The sequence below is a fragment of the Trachemys scripta genome, chromosome 6 (assembly GCF_013100865.1).
Source record: "Trachemys scripta elegans isolate TJP31775 chromosome 6, CAS_Tse_1.0, whole genome shotgun sequence".
NCBI lineage: Eukaryota > Metazoa > Chordata > Testudines > Emydidae > Trachemys > Trachemys scripta.
In genome coordinates, this window is record NC_048303.1 from 94,340,105 (window position 1) to 94,366,142 (window position 26,038).

At 41.2% G+C, this 26,038-nt stretch overlaps 1 protein-coding gene across 1 annotated transcript in view; it reads left to right on the forward strand.

The window, feature by feature from the left end:
- The window catches only part of OSTF1 (osteoclast stimulating factor 1), a 26,285-nt gene extending 9,089 nt beyond the window's left edge, over positions 1-17,196 (forward strand). Inside the window, exons 2-10 of the mRNA XM_034773200.1 lie at positions 4,779-4,825; positions 6,843-6,893; positions 6,994-7,057; positions 10,630-10,683; positions 11,209-11,316; positions 11,855-11,904; positions 12,018-12,096; positions 12,566-12,664; positions 16,511-17,196. Of these exons, the coding sequence (XP_034629091.1) occupies positions 4,779-4,825; positions 6,843-6,893; positions 6,994-7,057; positions 10,630-10,683; positions 11,209-11,316; positions 11,855-11,904; positions 12,018-12,096; positions 12,566-12,664; positions 16,511-16,569 (611 nt within the window). The 3' untranslated portion in view covers positions 16,570-17,196. The remainder of the gene's footprint in view (positions 1-4,778; positions 4,826-6,842; positions 6,894-6,993; positions 7,058-10,629; positions 10,684-11,208; positions 11,317-11,854; positions 11,905-12,017; positions 12,097-12,565; positions 12,665-16,510) is intronic.
- Positions 17,197-26,038: the final 8,842 nt, after the last annotated feature.

Consider the following 26,038-nt stretch of genomic DNA (forward strand, 5'->3'; position numbering starts at 1 on the left):
GGCTGGGCGCTTCCCCTCCCGGGCTCCAGCTGCGCTGGGGAAGCGCCGGCCGGGAGCGCTGGGTCTGGGGGCTGCCCGGCAAAACGTGAAGCCGGTAGCGCTGGGGCAGCCCTTTCCTCGTGGCTGGGAGTGGGAGGGAGGAGGGGGCGGAGTTGGGGCGGGGCTGGGGAAATGGGCGGGGCCAGGGCCCGTGGAGGGTCCTCTTTTTTTTATTTGCTGGATATGGTAATCCTAGTGAACTGGTGGAAGTCACTTAATCACTTGGATTCAGAGACTGTTGAAGTGATAATCTCACTTTTAACAGCAGTAGCTTCTTCTGCCAGTGCAGAAAGAATATTTTCTTCCTTTGGACTAATTCATTCCAAATTGAGAAATCGTTTGCAACCTGAAAAAGCAGGCAAACTTGTTTTTCTTTTCCAGATTATGAACAAACAGGAAAATGAAGGTGAAGATGACTGAGTTAGCTGCAGAAGCCAATATTTTAAAGTTTCTCATGTTGACTTGGTTGACAGTCGATTTAATTATTTTTTAATTTCATTTAACTATTTTAGTTAAAAACAATGTTAACAAAAACAAACCTGCTTTTAAAAAACTTGAATGTTTAATAAATTCAAAAATTCATATGCTTGTTTTGTTAAAATATTATATGTTTACTGTTGAAGAAAAAAATCCAGAATATATAACGTTGTTTTAGTTAAATACAATTATTTAAATGTTTGTCTGGTGATGTTCTCCTCCTAATACAGCCTGGCAAGAAAATCCTCCAAATATTAATGATTAATCTGTTGAATTGGAGAGATAGTTCACCTCCCAATGACTTCATAAATATCTGCTTCAATTACCTTTGGTAAATGAAATAACCAACAATCATTCATTTTCTGATATAGCTGTAAAACTAATCGGAAAAGTTTTCAAAATAAATCACTTTAAAAACGTATAGTGTGTACCTTCTAAAAATGAAACCTACATCTATTTCTGAGTTGTGAAGAATATGTATTAAGGTTTATAACAACCAACAAGAATGCACTTTTATGTAGAAATCCATGATTAAATCGAGTCTTCCTGACTAGTGATTTAAATCAAGTTGATTTAAATCAAATCCACCCTGGTCTGCAGTGTTGATTAGGGACTCTGGAAAGAACACTTCACTTGTCTCCTCACTTACCCACCCCCACAACCTTTTGTTTAGAGGCAGATCATTCTCCTGCCCAATTACTTCCTTGGACATGGAAATACCTCACAAGTGTTCCAAAATCCATGTCACCAACTCATCAGGGAGTTCTGGGAGACTAGGCATGCAGGAGCTATTGGATCTAGTGTTGTTCTGAGGCCTGGGAGGTATTCCTTTCTTCCCTACCCTCAGCCCCATGAATATCTAGAGCAGGGGTGGGCCCGGGGACAGCATCCAGCCCTCCAGACGTTTTAATCCGGCCCTCGAGCTCCCACCGGGGAGCAGGGTCTCTGGGACTTGACCCACTCTGGTACTCCAGCTGGGGAGTAGGGTCGGGGGCTTGCCCCACTCCGTGCGGCTCCCGGAAGCAATGGCATGTCTCCACTCCAGCTCCTACGCGTAGGGGTAGCCAGGAGGCGCTGCCCCCCACAGTTCCCATTGGCCGGGAACAGCAGCCAATGGGAACTGCATGGGTGGTGCCTGTGGACAGAGCAGTGCGCAGAGCTGCCTGGCCGTGCCTCCACGTAGGAGCTGGAGTGGAGAAATGCCGCTGCTTCTGGGAGCTGCTTGAGGTAAGTGCCGCCCAGAGCCTGCACCCCCATATCCTCCTGTGCCCCAACCCCCTCTCCCAGCACTGATCCCCCTCCCACACTCCAAACCCCTCAGTCCCAGCCCAGAGTACTCTCCAGCACCCTGAATTCCTAATTTTTGGCCCCACCCCAGAGCCCGCACCATGAGCCAGAGCCCTCACCCATTCCAGCACCCCAACCCCCAATTTTGTGAGCATTCATGGCCTGCCATACGATTTCCATACCCACATATGGCATGCGGGTCAAAAAGTTTGCCCACCCCTGCTCTAGAGCATGATCCAATATTTATGCTGTGTGTTGGGGCTAGGATTTAGCCCTTATTACCCAAATCAATTCTAGGCACCTGCTCCCAGCTTTTGAACTGTGCCCAGTGAAACCTAATGGATGGAAGGATGATGATGACTGTATGCCAATCTCAAGGTCCATGCTTCTAGAGCCAGCCCAAGATTAGTTTAGTCCAGTGGTCCCCAACCTTTTTCGTCTGGCAGGTGCCAGATGCCGAGCCACGGAGGACCGTGGCGGCAGACAAGTATCCGCCGAAATGCCGTTGACAAGCGGCAACGTCAATAGGCATCACTGCCGACAAACAGAGTCATCCAGAGGCACCGCCGCCGAAATGCCACCGATTTTTGGTGTCATTTAGGCAGCGACGCCTTTGGATGACGCTGCTTGTCGGAGGCATTTCGGCAGATGCTCGTCCGCCAGCCAGTACGTGGGCGCATTTAGACGCCCCGGCAGGCACCATGGTGCCCGCGGGCACCGCGTTGGGGACCCCTGTTTAGTCCATTAGAAAATTAAATAAGCCTGAGAGCATAGAGGTGCTGCATCAAATCTCCCTACACCAGGTGCTAAAATAGTGATTTATGACACTCGGGATATCCCTTTAAGCTAGTTAAGATGGCTTTCTGGCTATTTGGTGTTGCCACAGCAATGCAAAGCAGTCACAGTAGTAGCCAGAATCAGGTCCCTGGAGTCCTATTTTCCTGTGGGAGAATATGAATAATTCTATCAGTGGGAACGGTTTGTATCCTACAACAGGAGAACTGGGCCTCTGATTTCTAATAGAGTTGCATCAAATCACCCTGCCGTGCACCAGCTCCATTAAATATTGTTTATTGCTTTACTTTAATGTTCATTTTCTAGTCAGAAGAAATAAACAGCTTCCCAGGCTAACTTGTGTTTCTTCTACTTCAGAAGCAAAAAACTTATTTTAAGCAAATAGAGTTGATAGCTTTCCCTCCCCTTCCTCTCCGGAAGTTCAGCCTCGCTCAGATGTTGAAATAAGTAGCTTCACACATAAGGGATAGTTTTTTTGAGGGGTGGAGCTGAAGAAGAGGAAGACAGGGAATGTATTAGTAGCGAGTGTAATAGAAGAGAGGATTGTTACATGGTAGTATGTAAAAACTGCAGGCTGGTACAGAAGAGTTGGAATTGGGGGAAGGAAAGAACTGATTAGAAGAACCCTAGTGAGAAAACTGTAGCCTCTTGTCAGGAAAACACTAGGCACTTATTTAAAAACAACCCTCCATTAATACTACTGCAATTAAAACAAATTGCAAGTTACTCAGAGGGAAAAAATGCTTTTTCTAATGTGAGAATATTTTTCTTTGATTACATTATAAAACACAAATAAAGTTTTGTACTCATCTTGCTTGTTTGTAACAGAACATAGTCACAGCACTTCAAAATGCTGCTTCTAATTTGCCACTGCAAGCCCTTTAAGGATTTCACTTTTGTAAACTGTATTTGCTATTCATTGTTGTCAAACAAACCAATTTCTTAGTTGGAAAGGGAGTCTTAGAAGTCTCTATGAGCATCCTGTTTCCATGCCTAATAGTAGCATTTTATGGGAGCAGTAATCCAGAAAGGCTCAGAGAGAGCCAGGTTGGCCTTATGTTGTTCAGTTGTTTCCTTTAACTTAAGAAGCAGAAGCAGGTCATTGATTAGAAAGCATCAGTAGTTAAGTCATTTACATGTTCTATGATAGACTCACACTTTAAGACCAGAAGGGACCCTCATGAACACGTAGTCTGATCTCCTGCACATCACAGGCACTCCTGTAATAGGCCCATAACCTCTGCCTGAGTTACTGAAGTCCTCAAAGCCTGATTTAAAGACGTCAAGTTCCAGAGGGGGAAAAAAAAAAAAAAAAAAAGGAACCGGAGTACTTGTGGTACCTTAGAGACTAACAAATTTATTTGAACATAAGCTTTCGTGGGCTACAGCCCACTTCATCGGATTCATGCAGTGGAAAATACAGTAGGGAGATATATATACACATACACACAGAGAACATGAAACAATGGGTGTTACCATACACACTATAAGGAGAGTGATCAGTTAAGGTGAGCTATTATCAGGCAGGAGAGAGAAAGAACTGTTTGTAGTGGTTAACACCCATTGTTTCATGTTCTCTGTGTTCATATATCTTCCTACTGTATTTTCCACTGCATGCATCCAATGAAGTGGGCTGTAGCCCACGAAAGCTTATGCTCAAATAAATTTGTTAGTCTCTAAGGTGCCACAAGTACTCCTGTTCTTTTTGCGGATACAGACTAACACGGCTGCTACCCTGAAAAAAGTTCCAGAGAATCCACCATTTACTCTAGCTCAAACCAGCAAGTGACCTGTGCCTGAGATTGCAGAGGAAGGCCAACTCCCCCGGTAGGGTCTCTGCCAATATTACCTGGGGAAAAATTCCTTCCCGCCTCTAGATATGGTAATCAATTAGACCTTCAGCATGTGGGCAGAGGTGATACATGGGTGGGGGGGAGTGAAGGGGATGGTATGCAGGGTCCAGTGCTGCCCCAGATTGGCCTGCCAGGGGCGGGAGAGGGGTTCTGTCATCCTGCTGCACCGCACGCCCCCCCAGCACGCTCAGTCCCTGTCAGTTGGGGAGGAAGTGCAGCTTTGATTTTTTTTGAGCTAGATCTGTAATGCTGATGATGTATTCTGCCCTAAGGAAGGGAGAAATATCTCCATTCCTGTGTCATTAATGTTTTTTCTCTTCTTTTTAGGACAGGTCAAAGTGTTCAGGGCCCTGTATACATTTGAACCCAGAACTGTAAGTATTTAGGTTTTCATATCACTCATATGACAAAGTGATCTAATTGCGTGGGCTAGTGCTTCAGGACTCTAAAAAAAAAAAGCATAAACAGCCTTGTTACACTGCTATATAAATAAAAGCTAAATGATTGGTTTAACAGAGCTATAACTAGTTTCCAATGCTAAACAAGAATTCACTGTCCATTTTTTACTCAAGCTCAGATTCCTCAACCTGCAACTTCCATTAGGTAATGCTGTGAGCCTGGTGTCTCCTTGGTACCACATGTCCACAAGAGAGGATTAGCAGATGAGACTTGGGCTCATTTATTTTTCCTCCTCCCGAAGGCAGCATAAAAATTCAGCAGGACGCTAACCCTCTGCCCCTCCGTCGTGGTTGCAGGTTTGAGGGGCTACCATTTCTTGCTCCTTGTCTATTTCCATTTAATTAGGTTAATTGGATTGGTAGTTAAGAGAGAGAAACATAAACCAAGACTCCCCTAAAAAGTTTGCCATTTAGTACTCCTGCTGAATAAGCACATCTTCTGAGCAGCCTTTGCCAGAAGGGCTACTGTGGAGTCCTGCCAAGAACTTAAGGTGCCTTTCCCTGGCAGAATCCCCAGGATAAGAAGAGTATTTTTGGAGGGTTTCTGTTACAATCAGTAAGGTGGCAGTACAAGAGTTAGTTGTCTTTTTGAAGTCTGCCTCCTTTAGAGTAGGTGTAAGGGTGTTAACGAGGCAAATAGGAGTGCAATTCACTGCCAAAAACCTGACGGAATTAAAGTTTATTCAGAGTGCCTTGTACCCTTCCAGAATGTTAAGTGTGATTATACTCAAGCCTCTGAAAACTAGGAAATAGTTACAGGATAGCAATTTTCAAAACAACTGAAGCATGTGTGTGGTTTTTAAGAGCACTTTGAAATGTTGGCTCTTAAAACCAGAATTTTTGCTTTCAGGAGGAGTCACTGCAGAATGCAGGCAGAGAGCAACTAATATCCACACCCCATGTTCTCAGAAAGCTGCCGAGATAAACATTTGAACTCCTAGTACATGGGTGCTACTTGGGCATTTCTGAGCCATTCATTTACTGTGGTGTCACACTACCTACAAAACATTGATTTGCAGTAGAGTTCCTGCCTGCAGCATAAATGACTTTCTGTGGCTTGGTGCAAGCCAAACTGTAGATCCATTTTTTATGCCGACTAACTATTCAAATACTGCTTTCCAAATGGGCAGTGGGTGCCAGATGCTAGCTGAGATCAATAACAAGGGGATGGTTATCAGTTTGGGGAGGATCACAGCCTTAGTTTGAGTCCCAGGTAGGCACAAAAAGTAAAGATATTATTTTAATGTTAAGATAATATTGGGGGGGGGGGTGAGAAATCTGTATCTCAGAAACCCTTTGCTCAAACAACCTCAAATTTGGAGGATCCTATCCTGGATCCTCTTCATCAGTTTCCAAGATATTTACTTGCACTATGTAGATTTTAGATCATTTAGAAAATTGGCTACTAAACCATAAGCTGTCAACCTTAATGATAAGGGTGTGATAGCCGCACTATAACACCCTAAGATTTCACACATATGCCTTCCTCTGCTTTTCCCTTCTCGCCCCAAAATCAAGTTGTTGAGATGTCTTAGAATCTTTGGCGTTTCCTTCTCCACACTATTTTTGTTTTTTAAAAACTCGATTGCATGTCATCAGTACATACAGATAAATGACAGATTCGGTTTGCCCAAAAATGTATTGTGTAGAAGAATTAAAAAACCCTAGTTACTCCCCATTCCACTTAAATTGTTGCATTCAATCCATGGTAGGAAGATGACCAGCTTCCTCTTCTAGTGTACATGCCTCACACATTACTGCCTGTCACATTTCTTAGTGTAGTTGGACTTGCCAAGAATGTAAATGACTAGCAAGCAGTTGACTTGATACTGGAGATTTTGGGATGGTGCAATATTACCACAAAAACTAAAAGTGCTGTGCTCCTTTCATGTACTTGTTTTATCTCTTCACACATTTACGTAATTTTTTTCAGCCGGATGAGTTGTATTTTGAAGAAGGGGATATTATCTACATTTCAGATATGGTGAGTAACATTATTTCAGTAGTGGTGTCACATGTAGACTGACTAAGTTTAAAATTCAATAGACTGTTTCTTAATTTTTTTTTCCCCCCTTCCCCTCCAGAGTGACACAAATTGGTGGAAGGGAACCTGCAAAGGCAGGACTGGACTTATTCCAAGCAACTACGGTAAAGTTTAGAATTTATTTTTCTCTTCATTTACATGTCACTAAGTAGAAATTACTAGATATGATTATTTTTTGGACACTGCAGTTAAGGGTCCAGTATCAAAGTACATCAGAATACTTAATCAGCATTTCTCAAGTACCTATCACCACCATAGGTAGACACTGTATATTGGTTATAAAACAAAAAACACACCTGTGGGACTGTCCAGACATGCAGGCAGTTCTCTGTCCTACTTCTTGCTTTAACTATTGGTTTCCCACTCTGGTATGCTGTCAAGTTTTGTTGTGGTTCTTTGGGAAATGCTTTGACTAAGGGGTTATCTTTGGTGGTGGTAGGACTGACTATTCTAGATATCTTTCTTTGTGGAGGAGTTCAAAAGGTTCCAGCTGGTTCACCTTGGAGCCCCTTCAGTCTATACATGTCTGTCAAAGGGCATCTCTGCCCTATAGCACCTCCTTCTGGCCAGGAGGCTCTTTAGAGACCTGCCTGAGTTTCCCCTTAACTCAAGCTCCCTTAAAGTCTACTCCAGTGGCTCTCAACCTTTCCAGACTATTGTACCTCTTTTAGGAGTCTGATTTGTCTTGCGTACCATCAGGTTTCACCTCACTTAACAACTACTTGATTACAAAATCAGATATAAGGATACAAAAGTGTCACAGCACATTGTTATTGAACACTTGCTTACTCTGTTTTACCATATAATTATAAATTAAATTAAAATATTGCACTTACATTTCAGTGTATTGTATGTAGAGCAGTATAAACAAATCATGGTCTGTATGAAATTTTAGTTTGTACTGACTTCATTAGAGCTTTTTACGTAGCCTGTTAAACTAGGTAAATATCTAGATGAGTTGATGTACCTTCTGGAAGACCTCTGTGTACCCCCGGTTGAGAACCACTGATCTACACAGTTTAGATAGTTAAATTGGACGCAGGAGGGGATTTTTTTTTTATTAAATCCTGCACAAAGTCTTTTAAAAATAGAACTCAAGCTTACACTGTCTTCATCCATGAGTGTTTGTCCTCTCTTTAAAGTTCCCTTCTTTTTCCTCAGTCACAATCTGGGCACAGCCCTTCCTCCCTGAGGGTTTGTCTTCCTGTGTTTCCAGGAGCCTTCTTACTCCCTGCAGTGTCTGCAGGCATCTGACAACCTATCTGCAGCCATCTCCTCCTTTGTAAAGTCCAGGTGCTTCCCCTTAAAGCGCAACTGGGCAGTAGGTAATCAGTCTAGGTGCACTGAATCCTGCTCCCTTTCTTGCAGGGGAAAGTCACTCTGTGACAGTATCTTTTAAATACATTGTGGTAGACAATCAACTGCTGTGATGGCTCTGAGAAGATGTCTGAGATAGCATAAGCCTGTTGCTTTAAAGAGATTTATAAATCAATACCAGAATCTCAATCTAATAATGAATAGGGAGCAAATACAAATTGCAGAGTACCAGTGTATTGGGTTTCCTGTGCTTCTTTTTGCTTAGGAAATGGACCACTGTTTTGTTTACCAGCTGTGACTTCTTTGTGAATGTCCTATTTAACCGTAGATAGAGTGGGCTGCTACAATCCAGTGTCTTGGTGACAAAGGCATGTCCTACTGCGATGGTGCTGACCAGTTCCTCAAAGTCTTTACTTGTTCAACTACCACCTGAGTCACAACCTCTGAGCTTGCCTACCAGCTCAAGTCCCATTCAAAATCCAGCTGGAGGAGGTGCCCACCTTATAACTTTTATCCCAGTGGTTACATCGGTCACCTGGAATGTGAGAGACTCCTGTTTGATTTCCCCCTCCCTGCCACAGTGGGAAAAGGATTTGAACATGGGGGCCTCACACCTCTCCAGAGTGTGCTCAAACCACTGTGCTATGGGATATTCCTATGTGGGGATCCCTCAGTCTCTCCTGTAGAAGCTGTTCCATGGTGCCCAACCCCATCCCTAAGCTACTTTGGGGCATAGTACATTGGGCTGAACACTGATGTAAACTTAGTATGGATAAATGAGAGACAAATTGCAGGAGGTCCAATTCAGGGTATATGCCCTGATACACATTACGTCTTCACTACCCGCCAGATCGGCGGGTAGTAATCGATCTATCAGGGATAGATTTATCGCGTCTCATATAGACGTGATAAATCGATCCCCGAACGCGCTCCCTGTCGACTCCGGAACTCCACTAGGGCGAGAGGCGGAAGTGGAGTTGACGGGGGAGCCGCGGCCATCGATTCCGCGCCGTGAGGACGCAAGGTAAGTCGATCTAAGAGACGTCGACTTCAGCTAAGCTATTCTTGTAGCTGAAGTTGCGTATCTTAGATCGATCCTCCCCTCCCCCCCAGTGTAGACCAGCCCACAGAAAGCATACCTATCCTATGATCTTATGCTCCATCTGCTTGACCTGCAGAAGCACAAACTGAAAACCAATGTAAATTTGGGAGTACTGATGGTAGGGAGATATTAAGTACCATAATTGCATCATCATAAGGAATTACAAAATAATGGGGAAAGAAATTGGCTTCTGAGAGAAGTACAATCCATATAGAATAAAAAAAGAGTTCTACTTCACATTGTATAGTGCTTTTAGTGTACTGTAGAATTAAGAAATTCTGTTTGCAGAATGGCTAAGATACAATGATCAAAATTCCGCTTTTTCCTCCATATATTAACAGCATTTGTGTGTATAATCAAAGAATCTCGGATTTGCATTTTTACTTTGTTTAGGATTAATTAAGTACTTCAACGTATGAAACACTGTAGTTATAAACCACTGTTTGGGTGATATCATAAATGGAAAATTCAAAGAAGGTCTGGATAGGACAGAGAATTTGACAATGGAATTAAAATCCTTTCATGTAAAGCAGGGACCCCTACCACCACATTCCTCAGAATACAATTGACATGTCCCGAAGTTGCCTAATGCTTGCACCTCAGTTTTTCAAAGACAAGCATTCCATTTGCAACCAACTTCCTGCTGCACTTCATTAGCTTTGCCACTTCCCACACCTATAGCATAGCACCCAAGGACAACACACACACTTGCTTTACCCTGGACATCTGGAGCTCACCCTTCACCGCCTTCTGATCTTCACCAACACCAGTCAATGCTTTCCTCCCCATTCCAAGTCTTAGCTAGAAAGAACAGTCCCAGGAAATGCAAACTTCAGAGTGCAGCTCACTAGATGCTGGTTGTCAACCATTGCAGTCACACAACAGTCACTTCACAAGCTTACATTAGGCTAAGAAATACCATGTGTGAAATCCTGGCCCAGTTGAAGTTAGAGGTAATTTTGCCATAGATTTCCAGCAGGGTCAAGATTTCATCCTGGGACCTCGAGCTCAATTCAAAAAAAGAGGTTGTGAAAGCTAGTGTGCACAGGAAGTAGAACAGTCTCAGTGACCCACCATTCTTGACTCCGCTTTCACAAGAGACAGGAAGACCACTAACCTCAGCACTTTCGGAACAAAATGCAAAAATCTACTTCTGTACACTAGTCTCTTGGACTTAATTAGCAAGAGTCTGAAAAAAATAAAATACAAAAATCTTTACTATGAGAAACTGATCAGAATTTGTGTGTTTCATTTCAGTGGCTGAACAAGCGGAGTCCATTGATAACCCATTGCATGAAGCTGCCAAAAGAGGTGGGTGTGGGTGTGTGGTTTGGACTATGATACCTTGGACTTCTCATTTCGAGAATTTTAAATTTTGTAATGCCAAAAGAAGTCTCTTTGTGGTTTGTGTATGTGTGCCAACAAAGGCATTTTATTTGAATTTTAAATACTGAATGTGCTGCATATTTTGGCTGGTTAACCTGACTATTTTGAATACATTTGGTATCTAAATTCTGCAGCACTGAGAAGCAGAGTGTGTGTGTGTGTGGGGGGGAGCTGTTTACCAGATTGTAAATGGATGCAATATATAATGTGTTTGTCCTATTCCATCACTGATTAGCTTCTAAGGCGGGGGGAAAATTGTCCTCTGAACAAGATGTTTAATAAGTTGGACTATTCCCCCCCCCATAACTTATAGCAATAACTAAATTACTGCCAAACACTGTTTCTAATGAATCGCTAAACAAAAATTAAGATCTAATGCAACATAGCATTCATACAGAGCTAAATGCCTTTAATGGTTCTGCTACTCAATTTGTTTTCTATTTGTTTCAGGAAACCTGAGCTGGTTGAGAGAGTGCTTGGATAACCAAGTTGGTGTAAATGGTTTAGACAAAGCTGGAAGCACAGCTTTGTACTGGGCGTGCCATGGTGGGCACAAAGGTACAGTATAACACTCCAACTCTACTGTTTATGTTCCAGTTTTCTCTATTTGCTGGGCTAATGGACCAGTTACTACTTAATTTGCTGTATTCAGTAACAAAAAGTCTATACTCTTATGTAATTCAGGTTAGCAATAAATAAATAAAAACAAGCCAGCAGAGAAGGGCTCAGATCTGTCAAATGTAATGCATGTTTTTAAAATGTAACCTCTTTAAATCCTTTTACTTTAAAAGCAGACAGACATTCTTAATCACTATCATAAAATAGTATGATTATAAAAAATGAGAGATGAAATGCAGGCTGCTGAGGGGAAGAGCAAAAAAATGGTGTTTGTCACTGAGGTTTAGATATAGAAGTGCAACATTAATGTATTTGTAGTGCTTGCTCAGCAATCTTCACAGGCTTTAATAATATGGATTTTCTCTAACTGATTGGGTTTAGAGCCTCTCTGTGCAATCCTGACTTCAATGCTGTACTTGGAATATAAGAAAGCAAGTTCTGGTTTCATAAAGTTCCTTTTTTTCTTTATTTTATGTAGATATAGTGGAAGTGTTATTTACACAGCCAAATGTAGAACTAAATCAACAGGTAGGAAGTTTATCCATTCAAACATTTACAGTGCGGTTATTGTTAATTCTTAGTGCAGGCTGATTATTTTTTGCTGTGTTTTAATCCTGTTGCTTTTCCCTGTTACTCCACAGAACAAATTGGGAGACACAGCTTTGCATGCTGCTGCTTGGAAGGGTTATGCAGATATTGTAGAGATGCTACTGGCAAAGGGTAAAGATCTTCACCAAGATTTCAATACTCTGTGTGTGGCAAAGCTGCTTCCTGTGTGTAAATCACTGCTGAGTTTGTAATTTGCATATTTTATAAATTTGTTTTCTATAATCTGGTCATGGTTCCTAGCTATACCAGCATATCTTTGTAAACCATGCAAACCCTGGAAGTTGTCTGTGCAACAGGCTGACCTGTCCAGGGTAAAATTTCACCCTGCTGTGGAAGACAAAAATAGGTACCAAAACCCAGTTAAGAAGCAAGGGAGCTACACAGCTCCTAAGTAGGAGCCAGATCCTAAGCCCACTGGGTATGTTTCTATTGACTTTGGATAAATCCCTAGATGAGTTCCCCATTGCCCTTTCCCATCAGTCATGCTTACCAGGCTATTTGTATGAGAAGTGATTTCATTTTACTGAAGGTTTTGCTAGGACAGTATTTTTGAACATAATTGGAATTTCTTTTTGTAAAGGGGCAAGAACAGATTTAAGAAACAATGAGAAGAAATTGGCTCTGGATATGGCTACCAATGCTGCCTGTGCTTCCCTGCTTAAAAAGAAACAAGGGACAGGTATTGTTTGTTTCTCACTTCTTTGTTCAGTTGGGACTACGGGAAGCCTCGCTCTGACAGAGCTAGAGTTCATCAAAGCAATTCCATTTTGAGGAAACTCATCAGAACTCAGCTTCTAAGTCACCAGGAGGCTAGGGAGGTTGAGGAGCATGACTGTCCAGGAGGATCATGGGATTGGAGAGGGGGAAAGGAGAGGACTCCTGGTGGAGAGCAAAGGTGGGGGTCTCCTGTGGAAGCAGGGCATTCCTGGAGGATGGAGCATGATGGGAGGGAGAAGCGGGCAAGAAAGGGAGCTGTACTCTATACTAGTGGTTCTCAACCAGGGCTCCGGGGCCCCTTGGCGGGGGCAGCGAGCTGGTTTCAGGGGGTCCGCCAAGCATGGCTGGCGTTAGACTCGTTAGGGCCCAGGACAGAAAGCTGAAGCCCCACCATGCAGGACTGCAGCCTGGGTCCCTGAGCTCCAGCACCTGGGGCTGAAGCTTGAGCAACTTAGTTTCGCAGTGCCCCCAGGTAATTGCCCTGCTTCCTACCCCTTAATGCCAGCCGTAGCTTTTACATGGAGAAAAATAGTGGTTGTGGTATAGGTGGGCCATGGAGTTTTTATAATATGTTGGGGGGGGCCTCAGAAAGAAAAAGGTTGAGAACCCCTGCTCTGTACTTCATGTGGTTAGCCATATGAAATGTTCTCATGCCTATTTCTCCCCCCATAGCTTATCCCAGAAGCAGAAACCACTCTTTTCTCTGTCACAACCGCAGCCTCCTGCTGGTTTGAGAAAGGGAGTTGTGCTCTATTGTTTGTCAGAATATAATCTTCCCACAACCCACCCATGTCCCCACTCCCCTGACATATTAACTTTTTAAACACAGATATATATTCACATACACACACACACTGATACAGGGCAGTTTTAAAAAGCTTAGTTGGTTGTTCAGGATCAGGGAGGAGATAGGTGGATTGTGGGAGGAAGTAGAAGTGAGATGGGGAACCTATATGGAGTGTAGATGGGATGGAGAATGAGTTGAAAAGGAAATAGGACGAAGTATCTCTCAGCAATGCAGTCTAACAATCTTAATTCAAAGTTAGCAACAATTTTGTTTGGGGGATAGTTTTATGGAAGCTTAACTAGGCAAGAAAGAGCTATTACAACCATCCTTAAATAATGTTAGTGAAACATCTGACAACTCCTTAACTTTGAGTATTTTATGTAAGTTAGGGGGGTGGTAGCATAATACTCAATTTCCTGCAACATCAGAATCTCTCTTGTTTGTCAACTTGGGGTCAGAAAGAAACAGCTGTAACAGGAGCCACATAGTTTTTTCCTCAGTTCCTATACATTTTTCTAATGTGAATTAATCTCCATTAGAAGTATTTTTTAATCTTCCTCTTTCAGAATTCTGGGATTCAAGCCATCTGCTACTGAATCCTTTTCTGTTCTAATGTCCCTATTAGTTACATTGCTTTTTCATTTTCCATCTTCAGAAAGGTAATCTTTATTTCTGGAATATTTCCTTCATTCTTTCTAGACAACTGAGAAACAAAAATCACGTAGTTTTTTCCTCAATATCCACCTAATCTATCACCAAGTTACCTTTACTCACAAAATGTAATTTGTAATATTGTTTGCAGTTTTCATTTCAACATCAGTCTTTAACTTCTTGCTCACTTCTCTCCTTTAAATTGATCTTCCATAATCTTCCCTCTTGTCAATAGGGTCACAGCTACATGTGTGCTTTTCTTTTTCCCTGAATTTCTCTGATCATTCATATTTGATTCTCTTCTTCCTCTCATATTATGTTTGTTTCTCAAATGCATATGCATCTATTGAACTCCTTGCAATTTACATTTCAGTACTTCCTATGTACTCTTTTAGGACTCTTCCTGTTCCTAGTATCAAATTATCCAAGTTTAGTTCTGCTTTCAGTATGTTCCCTATAGCATGAATTTGGCATATTTATAGCTTCTGTGGTCTGCTTTACCTCATTTTGCAATATTTTAATTTGTGCAGGTTTTTAATAATGCATTTGTACTTAATGGCACTGCATTCGATTGGTTTATTCTTTCCATAAACCTTATTTTTAAAGCATTAGGAACCCTCTTCATTTGTTTACTTTTCAGACGCTACTGTAGTAATGTCATATCATAACAGTTGTGTTTAAAAGTTTGGAGGATTAGGGGAGAAGAGTACTCAATATAAGAATATTTGAGAAATTCTGATGTTTGGAAAGTGTGATGCACTCCATAATAGTCAACTCAAGACATGATCTCTTCCCCAGAAAGTTTATACTATAATTCAGGCAAGCAAATACAGTTAGGGGATAAGTATTCAAATATAAGATTGCAAAGGGATATTAGAGATCCTTCATTGGAAGGCTGTAGAAAAGATAGATTTAAAGATAAGTGGTTGGCAGAGAGCTGCAGAAAGGAAGAAGATACTGAAGAGGAGGCAATGAAGGGAATTAGAAAAAAGAAATGGGAAGAAGATAGAAAGGCAAGAAATGTGCTGACCTGAGAATGAGAAGTAGGAGGCTGACCTTGGTACAACCAAGTATTTGGAAGGGCCGTAGCCCATTGATAGATAAAGCTGTGTGGATTTTTGTACTTACAGCTGGGGCTAAACCTTTATTAAGCAAGATGGTGTATATTCCTCACTTTTACCAGCCTAAAACTCTTGAGTATTAAATGGATTTTCTGAGATTTTTAAAACAAGTCCATTTGGGCTCCTGCAATTCCCGAGATCAGAGTTTAAAATTGACTCACTTCTCAATTACTCCAAAATGTAAGACATGGGCTGGCTTACTAAGCTGCTTGTTTGAATACTGCATAACTTTTAGAATTTATCAAATATATTTTATTAACCAGTGTAGAACGGATTATGCATCAGTTATTTTTGATGGTGAATGGGTTGTACAACACAACTCTGCAGGATAAGTCACCTTTGAGGAAACAGACAAATCATTGTTGATTAGGACTGCCTTCCATTCCTTCACTGGAAGAGATGTAAATGAGAACCTCCTTGCAGGGCTCATCTCCTGTAGGAGAGGAATTCCTGTCCAACAACAAAAGAATTCCCCTTCTGTGCATCTCTTTAAGGAGCACAAGCCAGGTGCTCTTCTCTTGACATTATTACATATCTGGGTGAGGAGAACCACTTTCCCAGTGCCCACTAGTCCTTTGCCCTCTCTCTCTGCTGTATGCAGTTTTCTACTTGCCATCTAGAAGCACAAGGTTTAGATGTGTTTTATACATGCAGTTTTTGAAAGTATAAATCCATGTCTAAAAACTAACACGCAGTCAACAAGAAGAAAACCAGGTGGGGAAGAGAATAAGGGACAGTGGAGGACAGGAGAAGAGAAAGAAAATGTCTTCATGGGAATTAAAGTAGAGGATGAAGACTGGCTTAGAGCCTTGGAAGTGAGCTAGAGAAACTTTTTCTAGTTCACCAATCCTATATTCTGTGTTTAAAACTTTCCCATTACAGAGATTTAAATTGTGTCCAACTTTATTCTTCCGGTGTGCAAAGCTTTTCAGGCAGCCAGGCTCCTGGAGCCTCACCTGAAGAGCACTGAGCAGCAGGCATGTCAGTGTCTCTCATCAACTGAGATTTCTCCAACAGACACATGCAAAGTTTGTGTAGAAAAGGTGACCATTTGACCAGCTCCTGGCTAGCACCTCACCTACAAATATCTTAAACCCTAGGAAATGCCCCCCCCACAGACACAACCTCTTCATGTAGAGTTAGAGTTGCTCAAGTGTGTTTGCCCACAGCACCACAAATTTAAACTATTAAAAATTTTGTTATATGCCTGATTCTGTCCCTGGTTAAAGTAGAATTGTTTTATTTTCAGATACAGTGCGGACATTAAGTAACGCAGAGGAATACCTTGATGATGAAGACTCTGATTAACTTTCTTCATAATGTCTTAAGAACTATCATCTCTATTGCCTGTTATTCCCAAATCATATCTTTGCAACTGTAAAAAATACCTTATACAGTAATGAAGTCTTGCAATCTCTCACTATAACATGTAAACAGAGTGAAATCTCTTGCACAAGGAGAACCCACAAAGGCTAGGAAATGCCAAGTTTTAAATCAAAGTTCCCTTGAAATCATCAAACTGGAGGTTGTATGCTGATCTCTTCCTCCCATCTTGCTGTATGGGGAAGGGACTTAGCCCTCTAAACATGCAGGTGTCCCAAGATATCCCTGCAGGTACCTAGTATCTCTGCAATACACTCCTCAATCCTAGCTGTTTTCTTTGTCAGCATAGTTGCTCTCCCACTGGCAGCACTCCAAAGAATCTCCTTGAGGTTTCTTTCTTATGTATGAATAAGAACTTGCTTAAAATATTATGCTGGCAGGGTGAGCATTATTTTACAAGGGGAAACCCCGCAGGTAAGAGATGGGATAATGCAATGGTGAATGGTCATCCCCTATCTCCACAGGGCAGGAAGAGACAACGTAAGGCTTTTTTTAATTTCCACCATATGGGAGTTGGTGTGTGGGGTGAAATGGCAGGGGAAGAGCTGCCCTGAGAAGTTTCTCTGTTTACTATTATGGGCCCAGAGAATTTTGTTTTAGGAAGGAACTCAACTTTGGACTCCGTGACTGGATTACTTCGCTGTTTGAATTGTATTGGTGTTGGAATCATTAGCATTGAAGTGAGGAGGGAATATTTTTCTGTTTATCCTGCCTTAGAATTTTACCGATCTTTTGCTTTTATTTTTAAAAGTGTTCTTGTTTTTCCTCTAAAAGTACTTTACCTCAGAGCTGAAGTTTTTTTGAAAATATATATATATTATATTAAACCAAAAGTGTTGAGAAAATTGCCTAATCTGAATAAATCATTTAAAACACTTGAAGTTATGGTCTATTCGTATGAATTCAGTAGAGCTGGCAAAAGTAAGTTGAACCACTACTTTTTAACCTTTGTGTGAAATTACTCTTTAAAAGCTTCCTTCAACTGGAATACCTTCCAAACAGCTGTAGTCAAGGCAATAGACTATGCTGAGGAGTACTTGATAAATATGTTCTGTCATGAAGTTATAAATGGGATAAATGTTATGTGTATGTATTAGCAACTTGAACAGTTCCACCACAATACTTTTTAAAGCAAAAAAACTTGGCAATTTGTCAAATTCTTACCATCTTGAAAAACAAGTTGGGAAGAGGGAAAAAGATAAATCAGAGAATTTCACAATTAACCTAGGTCACTCCATGAACGTGTCCTCTTCTATAAGAATGTTGGGTCATATTTCCTTTCAAATGTAGAGGAAAAGGTGGTGTTAGAACAGGGGTTAACTATGACTGAGACAAGGACTGTCCTGTTCCACACTATCTCTGGTTGTGGTTAACTGGCCATAGAGTTCACCGAGCCAGATAACCTGTTAGACACAGCAGCCCTGGTTTACAATGAGTGCTGAATCATATTGAACACTGAATTAGTTAACATGATGTGGGAGTAGTTGTTGCTTGCAATAACAACTCTGCCGGCTCTCTTCTATTCTCCCTGAAGTAGGACTTCACCAGCAGAACCTGTGTTTGGTCATGCCCCTGCAAGTTGCTCAATTGCAGCTAAAGAGGAGACCTAGCAGGAGATACCATTTTAAGAAAAATCAGCTTCCACTCATATACCCCTGAGATTAGCAGCCTCCTATTAGAGTAGGGGACTGGCTGTTTACCTCCAGGCCCCTCTGGAATGCTTTCATGCAAAGCCACCATTAAGGGACATTTAAGATACTAGAGAGGGAGGAATGGTGACAGACATTAAGTTGGACTCAGAAGCCTAACTTTAAACTGCATTGATCAAGATTTTCAAATTTCTTCACTTAAAATAAAAAAGTGCATGACTGTGTCAGGCAGCAGCTGATACCCTAACACGGTTTCTGGGATCAAATTTGTTACTAACTGTCAAAAAAAAAAAAAACCACACACACACTACATTTTTTCTTGAACCACCATCAACACATTTAGTTGTTACAGCTGCTCAGTTCCACAAGATGTGTATAAAACCCATCGGTTTTCATTTGTATCATTAGGTGCAAGCAGTTTCTGGGGATCTTCAATCTGTAAGTCTGTCTTAGAGTTTTAGGTCTGAATGATTCAAAAACCACAATAAAACTCTGGAAACTGGGAGAGGCAGAGTTCAGGATGAAACCATGCAAAAGGGTATCATGGCTTTCCTCTGAAACCACAGTGCAGCACAGGCTTCCTGAAAGATCTGGGAACTTCTGCAAAGCTAGCTGGCTTCAGGCTTGTAAGAAAACTAGTTTATTTTTAAAATAAACTCTGTGGCTCTGAATTAAAAACTCAAACATAGTGCTTTCTCTTGAGAGACACACCTGCCTGTATTTCCCTTCAGAAGCTGCTGGGCTCCAGACAAGAGTTCTAGGCTTTAGGACACAGGCTATGTTATCTTCCAGGATTGCAGAGCACCGTGCTCATTTGGGGTTGTCACAGAATGAAAGGTTGGGAGGGGAGAAGGACTTCTGAATTTGTGTTTAGCAAATGTAATTAGAGGATTCTTAACTTGATATTTTTAAATTAAATTGGAATTTTTTTATTTAATTTTTTTCTTTTTAAAAATAAAACTGTTTAAAATGAAATCTAAATTTAATACAATACACATTAAGGCCTAAACTTATCTCTTAAAACAAAAATGCTGTTTTGTGTTTAATTAAATGCCAGTTACAATCCTAATACAGCTTGACACATTATGTTGAAAAAAGTTAATTATCTAGTAAATAAGCAATACTGTACATCATTCACCATTTTCTTACATACCAAAATGTACAATTAATTGGAATATTAATCTATACAATTGCTTAAATAAATGTAGAGAGTTATAGTGTACTCTCCTAGGTAGCAAAGAGATAAAGGCTCGATTTTGCTGAAAATCAATGTTTTAAATGGTTATATCAACCAGTGGGAATTACTTATTTTCTGAAAATAAGTACAAATGAAAAAGTTTTAAATTAAAAAAAAAAAAATACTGATTTAAAATAGAGGCTTTCCACTTGATGACTTAAATTGCGGATTTAAAATCAACCTACTCTAGGTTGAGCTGCTAAATTTTGGGTTCAGAGTAGGGACTGAATGAAATTTTGGATAATTCTTACTTCAACCAAGTGAAGGCCCATAGCCACAATGCTACTTAGGCACCTGAGTTTGGGGGTTTAGGCACCATGATCTATAAAATGATCATGATTTATAAAACATGCATCAAACCCTGTAGGCACTACATTCACTAGGTGCCTAAACTTTCAGGCTAGAAGTTCCCTGAGTACATAAACTTCTGCATCTGAGCATGCACACTGCTGCCTCCCTCTGAGTGCCAAAGCATCTATTTCCCACCTAAGCCACAGAGCAAATTGATGAACGGGGAAAATAAGTATGTGCCTGCCTATCTCATGTGTGGGATCCAATCCAAGACGTGAGCTCAAAGTTTGCCTGCTAGCTCACGTCCCATTCAAAATCTGGCCAGAGGTAGAAGTGTTACCCTCCTGATAACTTTTCGTCCAGTAGTTAGAGCACTCACTTGGGATGTGGGAAAACCCAGATCCAATTCTCTCCTCTGCCTGAGTGGGGAAAAAGATTTGAACTAGGATCTCCCATCTCTGAGGAGACTACAAGGTGTGCATCTAGGCAGGGTTTACCCATAAAGAGGAGTGTTTGCCTCTCCCATTGGCTGGCTTAGGAAGCACCTTGCCTCCCATGCTGACTTTTGTGGATCACAGTCTTAGACACCTCTCTCTCATTGTATAGGAACCTACACACCTGATTCAGATGTTGTGGATTGCTGTGTTGTTCCTGTGATTTCTTAAGTGCCTAGAAGTTAGGCATTGCAACACAAGTCCTTTTGTGGAGCCAGGCCTAGGTGACTTATCCTAAACTGCTGTCGTACTGCTTTGGCAAGGTGTTTAAAAAAAAAAAAAAAATCCACACACCCACTCAGCCTTCTATCCCCAAACGTCTCATCTCCCTGAAGTGAAATTTGTGTGTTTGTGGTTTACAAGAGACAGTATGGAAAAAGAGATGAAGTGATGCAAAATACTCACATCATGTGGCCCTTTTATTTAATATGACCTGCAGCTCAGGTCAGCGTTTGGCAGTTCCTAATAGTTTTAAATGCAGAGAATATTTCATTCCATACATGATTTTTTCAAATCCAGGACAAAGGATGTACTTTACCGTCAGTTTATCTGATCTTTTGGTAAGCTAGTGGCAGGAATTTCAAACGTTTAAGTGTTTGCAGCATAGATCATTCCCAATTAGAAATACTTTGGGTTGGACTGTTGGCTCCTTAAGTTTAAAAGTTCAAGTGATTTCATTTCATTTTAAATAAAAAAAATAGGCCATCAATCTCCAACTTCGTAAACAAATATGAAAGATGAAGCTTGAGGGGAAGTACTGCAAGATAGCATATTAACCACAGCGTACACTGATCATCTGAAAGCGTCACATACAAGCAGAAGCATTTTTTCAGCTCTTTGTACCACATGGTTCTTTAGAGGAAGTGAATTTGATCACCAGAAACTCTTAAGAAAATCCAACAAGTTATTTGATTAGTTTCACTGTAGAAGTGTTGAAGCTAGAAATAAGAGGGTTTATTTTTAATTTTGACAGATCCGTGAACAGTTAACAGAAGTCCCTCTTGAACTGGGGGTCAGGATCGCTCAGGGGTCATGAGCTGTCAACCTCCACCCCAAATCCCGCTTTGCCGCCAGCATTTATAGTGGTGTTAAATATATTTTAAAAGTGTTTTTAATTTATGGGGGGGGCTGCACTCAGAGGGTTCGCACTCAGAGGGTTGCTATGTGAAAGGGATCACCAGTACAAAAGTTTGAGAGCCACTGCTCTTGAAGATCTTTCCTAAATATTACATGCAGAATTTAGATTGACAGTGTCTGGTGATTAGCGCAGGGCAATTGCTTGGTATGTCAGAAAAATTTATTTGAACTCTGACAACCTGATGGTTATGAGTAACAAATGTTTTCATCTTACCTTGTGCCCACAGAGTGATAACTGGTGTAAAGTCTGTGCATCTCCCCTAGCCAGTATGTTGATGCACCCTGCCATGACAACCAGACTAGCCTTCAACCTTCCAGTCTGCATCCCCTTCCTAGAATGCTGCCCTATTGCCTTTCATTCCCCTGCCAAACACTCCAATCCTCCTTTGGTGGGCCCAGGGCCCAAATCTAGTACTCCTGGGACAGGGGAACTATTTTCTGTGTGTTAAATACCTACATTATACAAGGATGATCAAGAATACTTAGGCCTTCTCCTTCAGTGGATGGAACACAGCATAGATCTATGAAAAATATCCTTGTTGATTAGTTCTGCATGGATTTACACCAGCCTGGAAGTCTCCCTGTGCTACTCAGGCTACAATATGTAGGACACGGATTGTCTTTAGCTTGTAGAGAGGCCTCCTCACCCTCTGCCTGTTGAGAAAGGAGTTTCACTTAGCCTCAATTACATGCAGGGGAATTTACAGGATCTGCGCTAATATAGATCCATTTACCCTCAGTCTCTTTGGAGGAGGTGCATAGGAGAAGCAATAGCATATGAGAATCCATTCTCTTCCACCAGTACCGGTAAATCTCCCTACACGGATTTGCATGGGGGATGATGAATTTCACCCTAAGAGAGAAGGGTCTCTTCTTCCCTCCCTCCCTCTTTTCCTCAGCAAAGATATAGTCAAACTGCAAATGCTGCAGTGACCTTACAAGTACATAAAATAGAGTTTGAAAGATCTTTTATAGCACCCACAAGCATGCTGGGCACTTCCCAGGCATATCAAGAGACATCTCTGGCCTGAAGATCTTGCAGTCTAAATGATGAAAAGTGAAGATATACAAGGCCCCAACTAGTCCAACCCACTCTTTTTGTGTAACTTCAAGCCCAATAAAACAGTTCATTTTTATTTGCTTGATCTGTTTTGTTTATTCTATAGCTCAGTGCATTGCTCTTGACTGTTTCACTTGAATTCATGTCTACTAGGAAAATCTCATCACAATGAAGTTAGTCCATAGTGCTCTTCGCAGACCTACAATTATAATTAATTCCTAAAAATTTACACTGATTTTAATGGCTTTTTCCTGTTCAACAAAAGTTAAAACATCTGGTTCCACATGTTATAATTTATCCTGGATGTGACACGATTTTAATTTTATCTTCTTGTATTATTTCTGAGCATAGATAAAAGGTATGGCACACTTCATATTCTTCCTTCTCGGTCTACCAATTTTTAGATCTCTATGAAAGTTAATTGATTTTTGCTATAAGGTATTTCAGTATTTTTATTTATTTATATTATTATTTTGCTAGGAAATCTTCCAGAGATCTGACATCCTTTTATCAATAGGCTCCAGGGAAAACAAGAACATCAGCAAAAAAACAAAAATAAATTCCAGGATTACCCAGATCCTGAGAGGTCCTTAGGAGCGTAACTCACATTACTTTCAACAGCAGTCAAGCACCTAAATACCTTTTAGGATCTGGCCTTGTGTTACTACATGCACCAAGGGACAGTCTGGTAAAGATTTTGATAATGGAAGAGAAATTTCTTAAAGGATGTTGCAGAAGCTCACGCCTTGTCTATATAAGAAAGTTCCACTGGTTTAAACAAAAGTGTTGTTTTAAACTGATTTAATTAGACTGGTGCAAACCTAGCCATGAGCATTTATTTTGGTTTTATGGCTGGTCTACACATGGAAAGTGACTGGCATAACTATTCCACTATAGCTATGTTAGTATAAAACTCACCCCTGTGGACACAATATTCCAGAATAAAAATCACTTTATTCTAGATTACTCAATCTTCCAAATTTCCCTGTGTAGATGAACCCTCAGTGTCACAGCAATGAGATAAAGTGACACCCTTATTTGCAATAGAAGGGCTTTTAAAGTTTTTCAAACACAAGTGACTGATGATGATGGTTCACATCTGGTCCCCATCAGCTGTTAGACTGTTTAACTGCTACTGTAAATATGACAAGTTTATTGTCAAACAGTTGCAGGAAAGTCATCTAGAGTAGTTAAAATCATTTCCTTCCACTTCAATTGAGGAAGGTTGAGTGAAACTCATTGATGACACCCACTGTTAGAAAAGCATCATTTTCCTTGTGGTGACCGACCCTAAGGCCTGGTCTACACTGGGGGGGGGAGAGAAAATCGATCTAAATTATGCAGCTTCAGTTACGTGAACAACATAGCTGAAGTCAACGTACTTAGATCTACTTACCATGGTGTCTTCACTGTGGTAAGTCAATTGACACTCCCCCGTTGACTCCACCTGCGCCTCTCGCTCCAGTGGAGTACCGGAGTTGACGGGAGAGCGCTCGGCGGTTGATTTATCGCATCTTCACTAAATGCGATAAATCAACCCCTGCTGGATCAATCGCTCCGGAGGCAAGTGTAGCCATGCCCTAAGGGTAGAATCTTCAAAGGGACATAAGTGTTGCAATGCTGAAAATCACGGTGCCTAGGAAATCATGGGAACACCCCCCTCAAGATAGCCAATGTGTGATGCTGATGTGCTAAACCCTGGCCCTTTCTCTGAGATAGGTGCCTTAGTCCAGGCTGCAGGGAGGTGCCTCACTCTCCTAGAGATCCACAAACAGGAGCCCCTTTCCTGGCTTAGCCACCTATGTTGTTTCTTGCAGGAATGAGTTAGGCGCTTGCCTCACTCCACACAAGATAGGGGAGAGGAGATGGTGGTCATACCCACCATATTACCTTTAGCCCAGTCGTTTGATTATTCATCTGAGAAGTGGGAGACCCCAGTTTAAAATCCTCTCACACTCTGCCAGCAAAGGAGGAAATTGAACCTGGATCTCCCACACCCCTGATGAGTACTGTCATTGGGCTAAAAGTTATGAAGTGGACACCACCCTCCTCCAGCTCGCTTTTGAATGGGGCTTGATCCATTGTAGGCACACCGAGCACACCTACCAGATCAGGCCCTGCGTGCAAGTTAGGCAGATGAATGCCTGTTTTCCTCTGGTTTGTGGATCACTCTGGGGCTAGGTGGGAGACAGGCATCCAGATGCCTAGTAGGAGGGAGCAGTTCACCTGCCCAGAGGCAGAAATATAGGGGCAGAGGAAGCTTTTACTCTGGAAATTTAGGTGTTCAGTGTGTTTAGGAGCCTACAGGGTTTGGTGGGAGTTGTGGAGCCAAAATAGGAACTTAGGCACCTAAGCACTTTGGATCCCACCCCTAACACTCAGTTCAGTGCCTTATCCACTAGATCAAGTTCAGCGTGGATACTTGGTATAGTAAAGCCCCAGGTCATGGAGCCATGTGACTACATAAGAATTTGAGCTTTCATTTTTTACATGAGTGTATATTTCTAGCCCTCATGGCTGCAGAAGAGAGCTTGAAAATATGACTCAAGTGTACCCTAAAAGGTAAATAACCCAAACTGCATTTAAAAAAAAAAAAGAAAACAGATTATTTAAACTGGTCTGATGATTTTTGAACACCCAGGGTTGGTAATAGTGATTGCTGCCTCTTTCAGGCACAGAGATCAAAGGCAAAATTAGCTGCAGTGCAGCATCTCTTTGCACATACTCTAGGAGTGGGTACTTAGCTCCAGCACAGCATCCATAATTTCATGTCAATCCTAGCAAATTTACTTTCAACTAATGTTACAAAGAGCATGGATTACCAAACATCTGGATAGAAATTTGCAGGGGACAAAAAGTGTGACTGTCTCCCAGCTCCCCAGCAAGGATTTGATTGCAGGATACAGTAATGAGAGCTAGTTTATAAAAAAAAAAAAAAAAAAAAAAAAAACCCTCACTTTAAATGGATGTGTTTATATTAGAGAAACAAGATGGGTGAGGTAATAACTTGTATTGGTTTTAAAAGCAATATTACCTCACCCATCTGGTCTCTAATATACTGGGATTAACATGGCTACAACACAACTGAGTATATTGAGACACACTGCAGAAGTTAGAATTACAGAAGTAGTATATTGTGAAGCATTGTATTGTAAGCTACACTTCTGAACAGTGAAGTACACTCTATGAATCTGTTTTATTGTGTTTGTTCATTTACAGAACAATTTTGCTCTCATTTGAGGCGAGTGCCAGGATTGCCACCTTTGAAGTCAGTTACACCAGTTTCAAAATCAGCATAAGATCAGAATTTGGCCTTAACACACATAATGAACTCAGTGATTACTGTTTTTTAGTGAGATTCTATTGCAGTTAATAGTATTTAAACTTCAATAGGAGATAAATTAAGTTTTGTGTAACTCAATGATACCAGCAGAGCAGATTTTGTAAGAATCACTGTTGCTCAACATAGAGCTCTAAAACAAAGTTTAAGTGATTAAATCAGTTATTTAAAATGTGGTTCTACTCT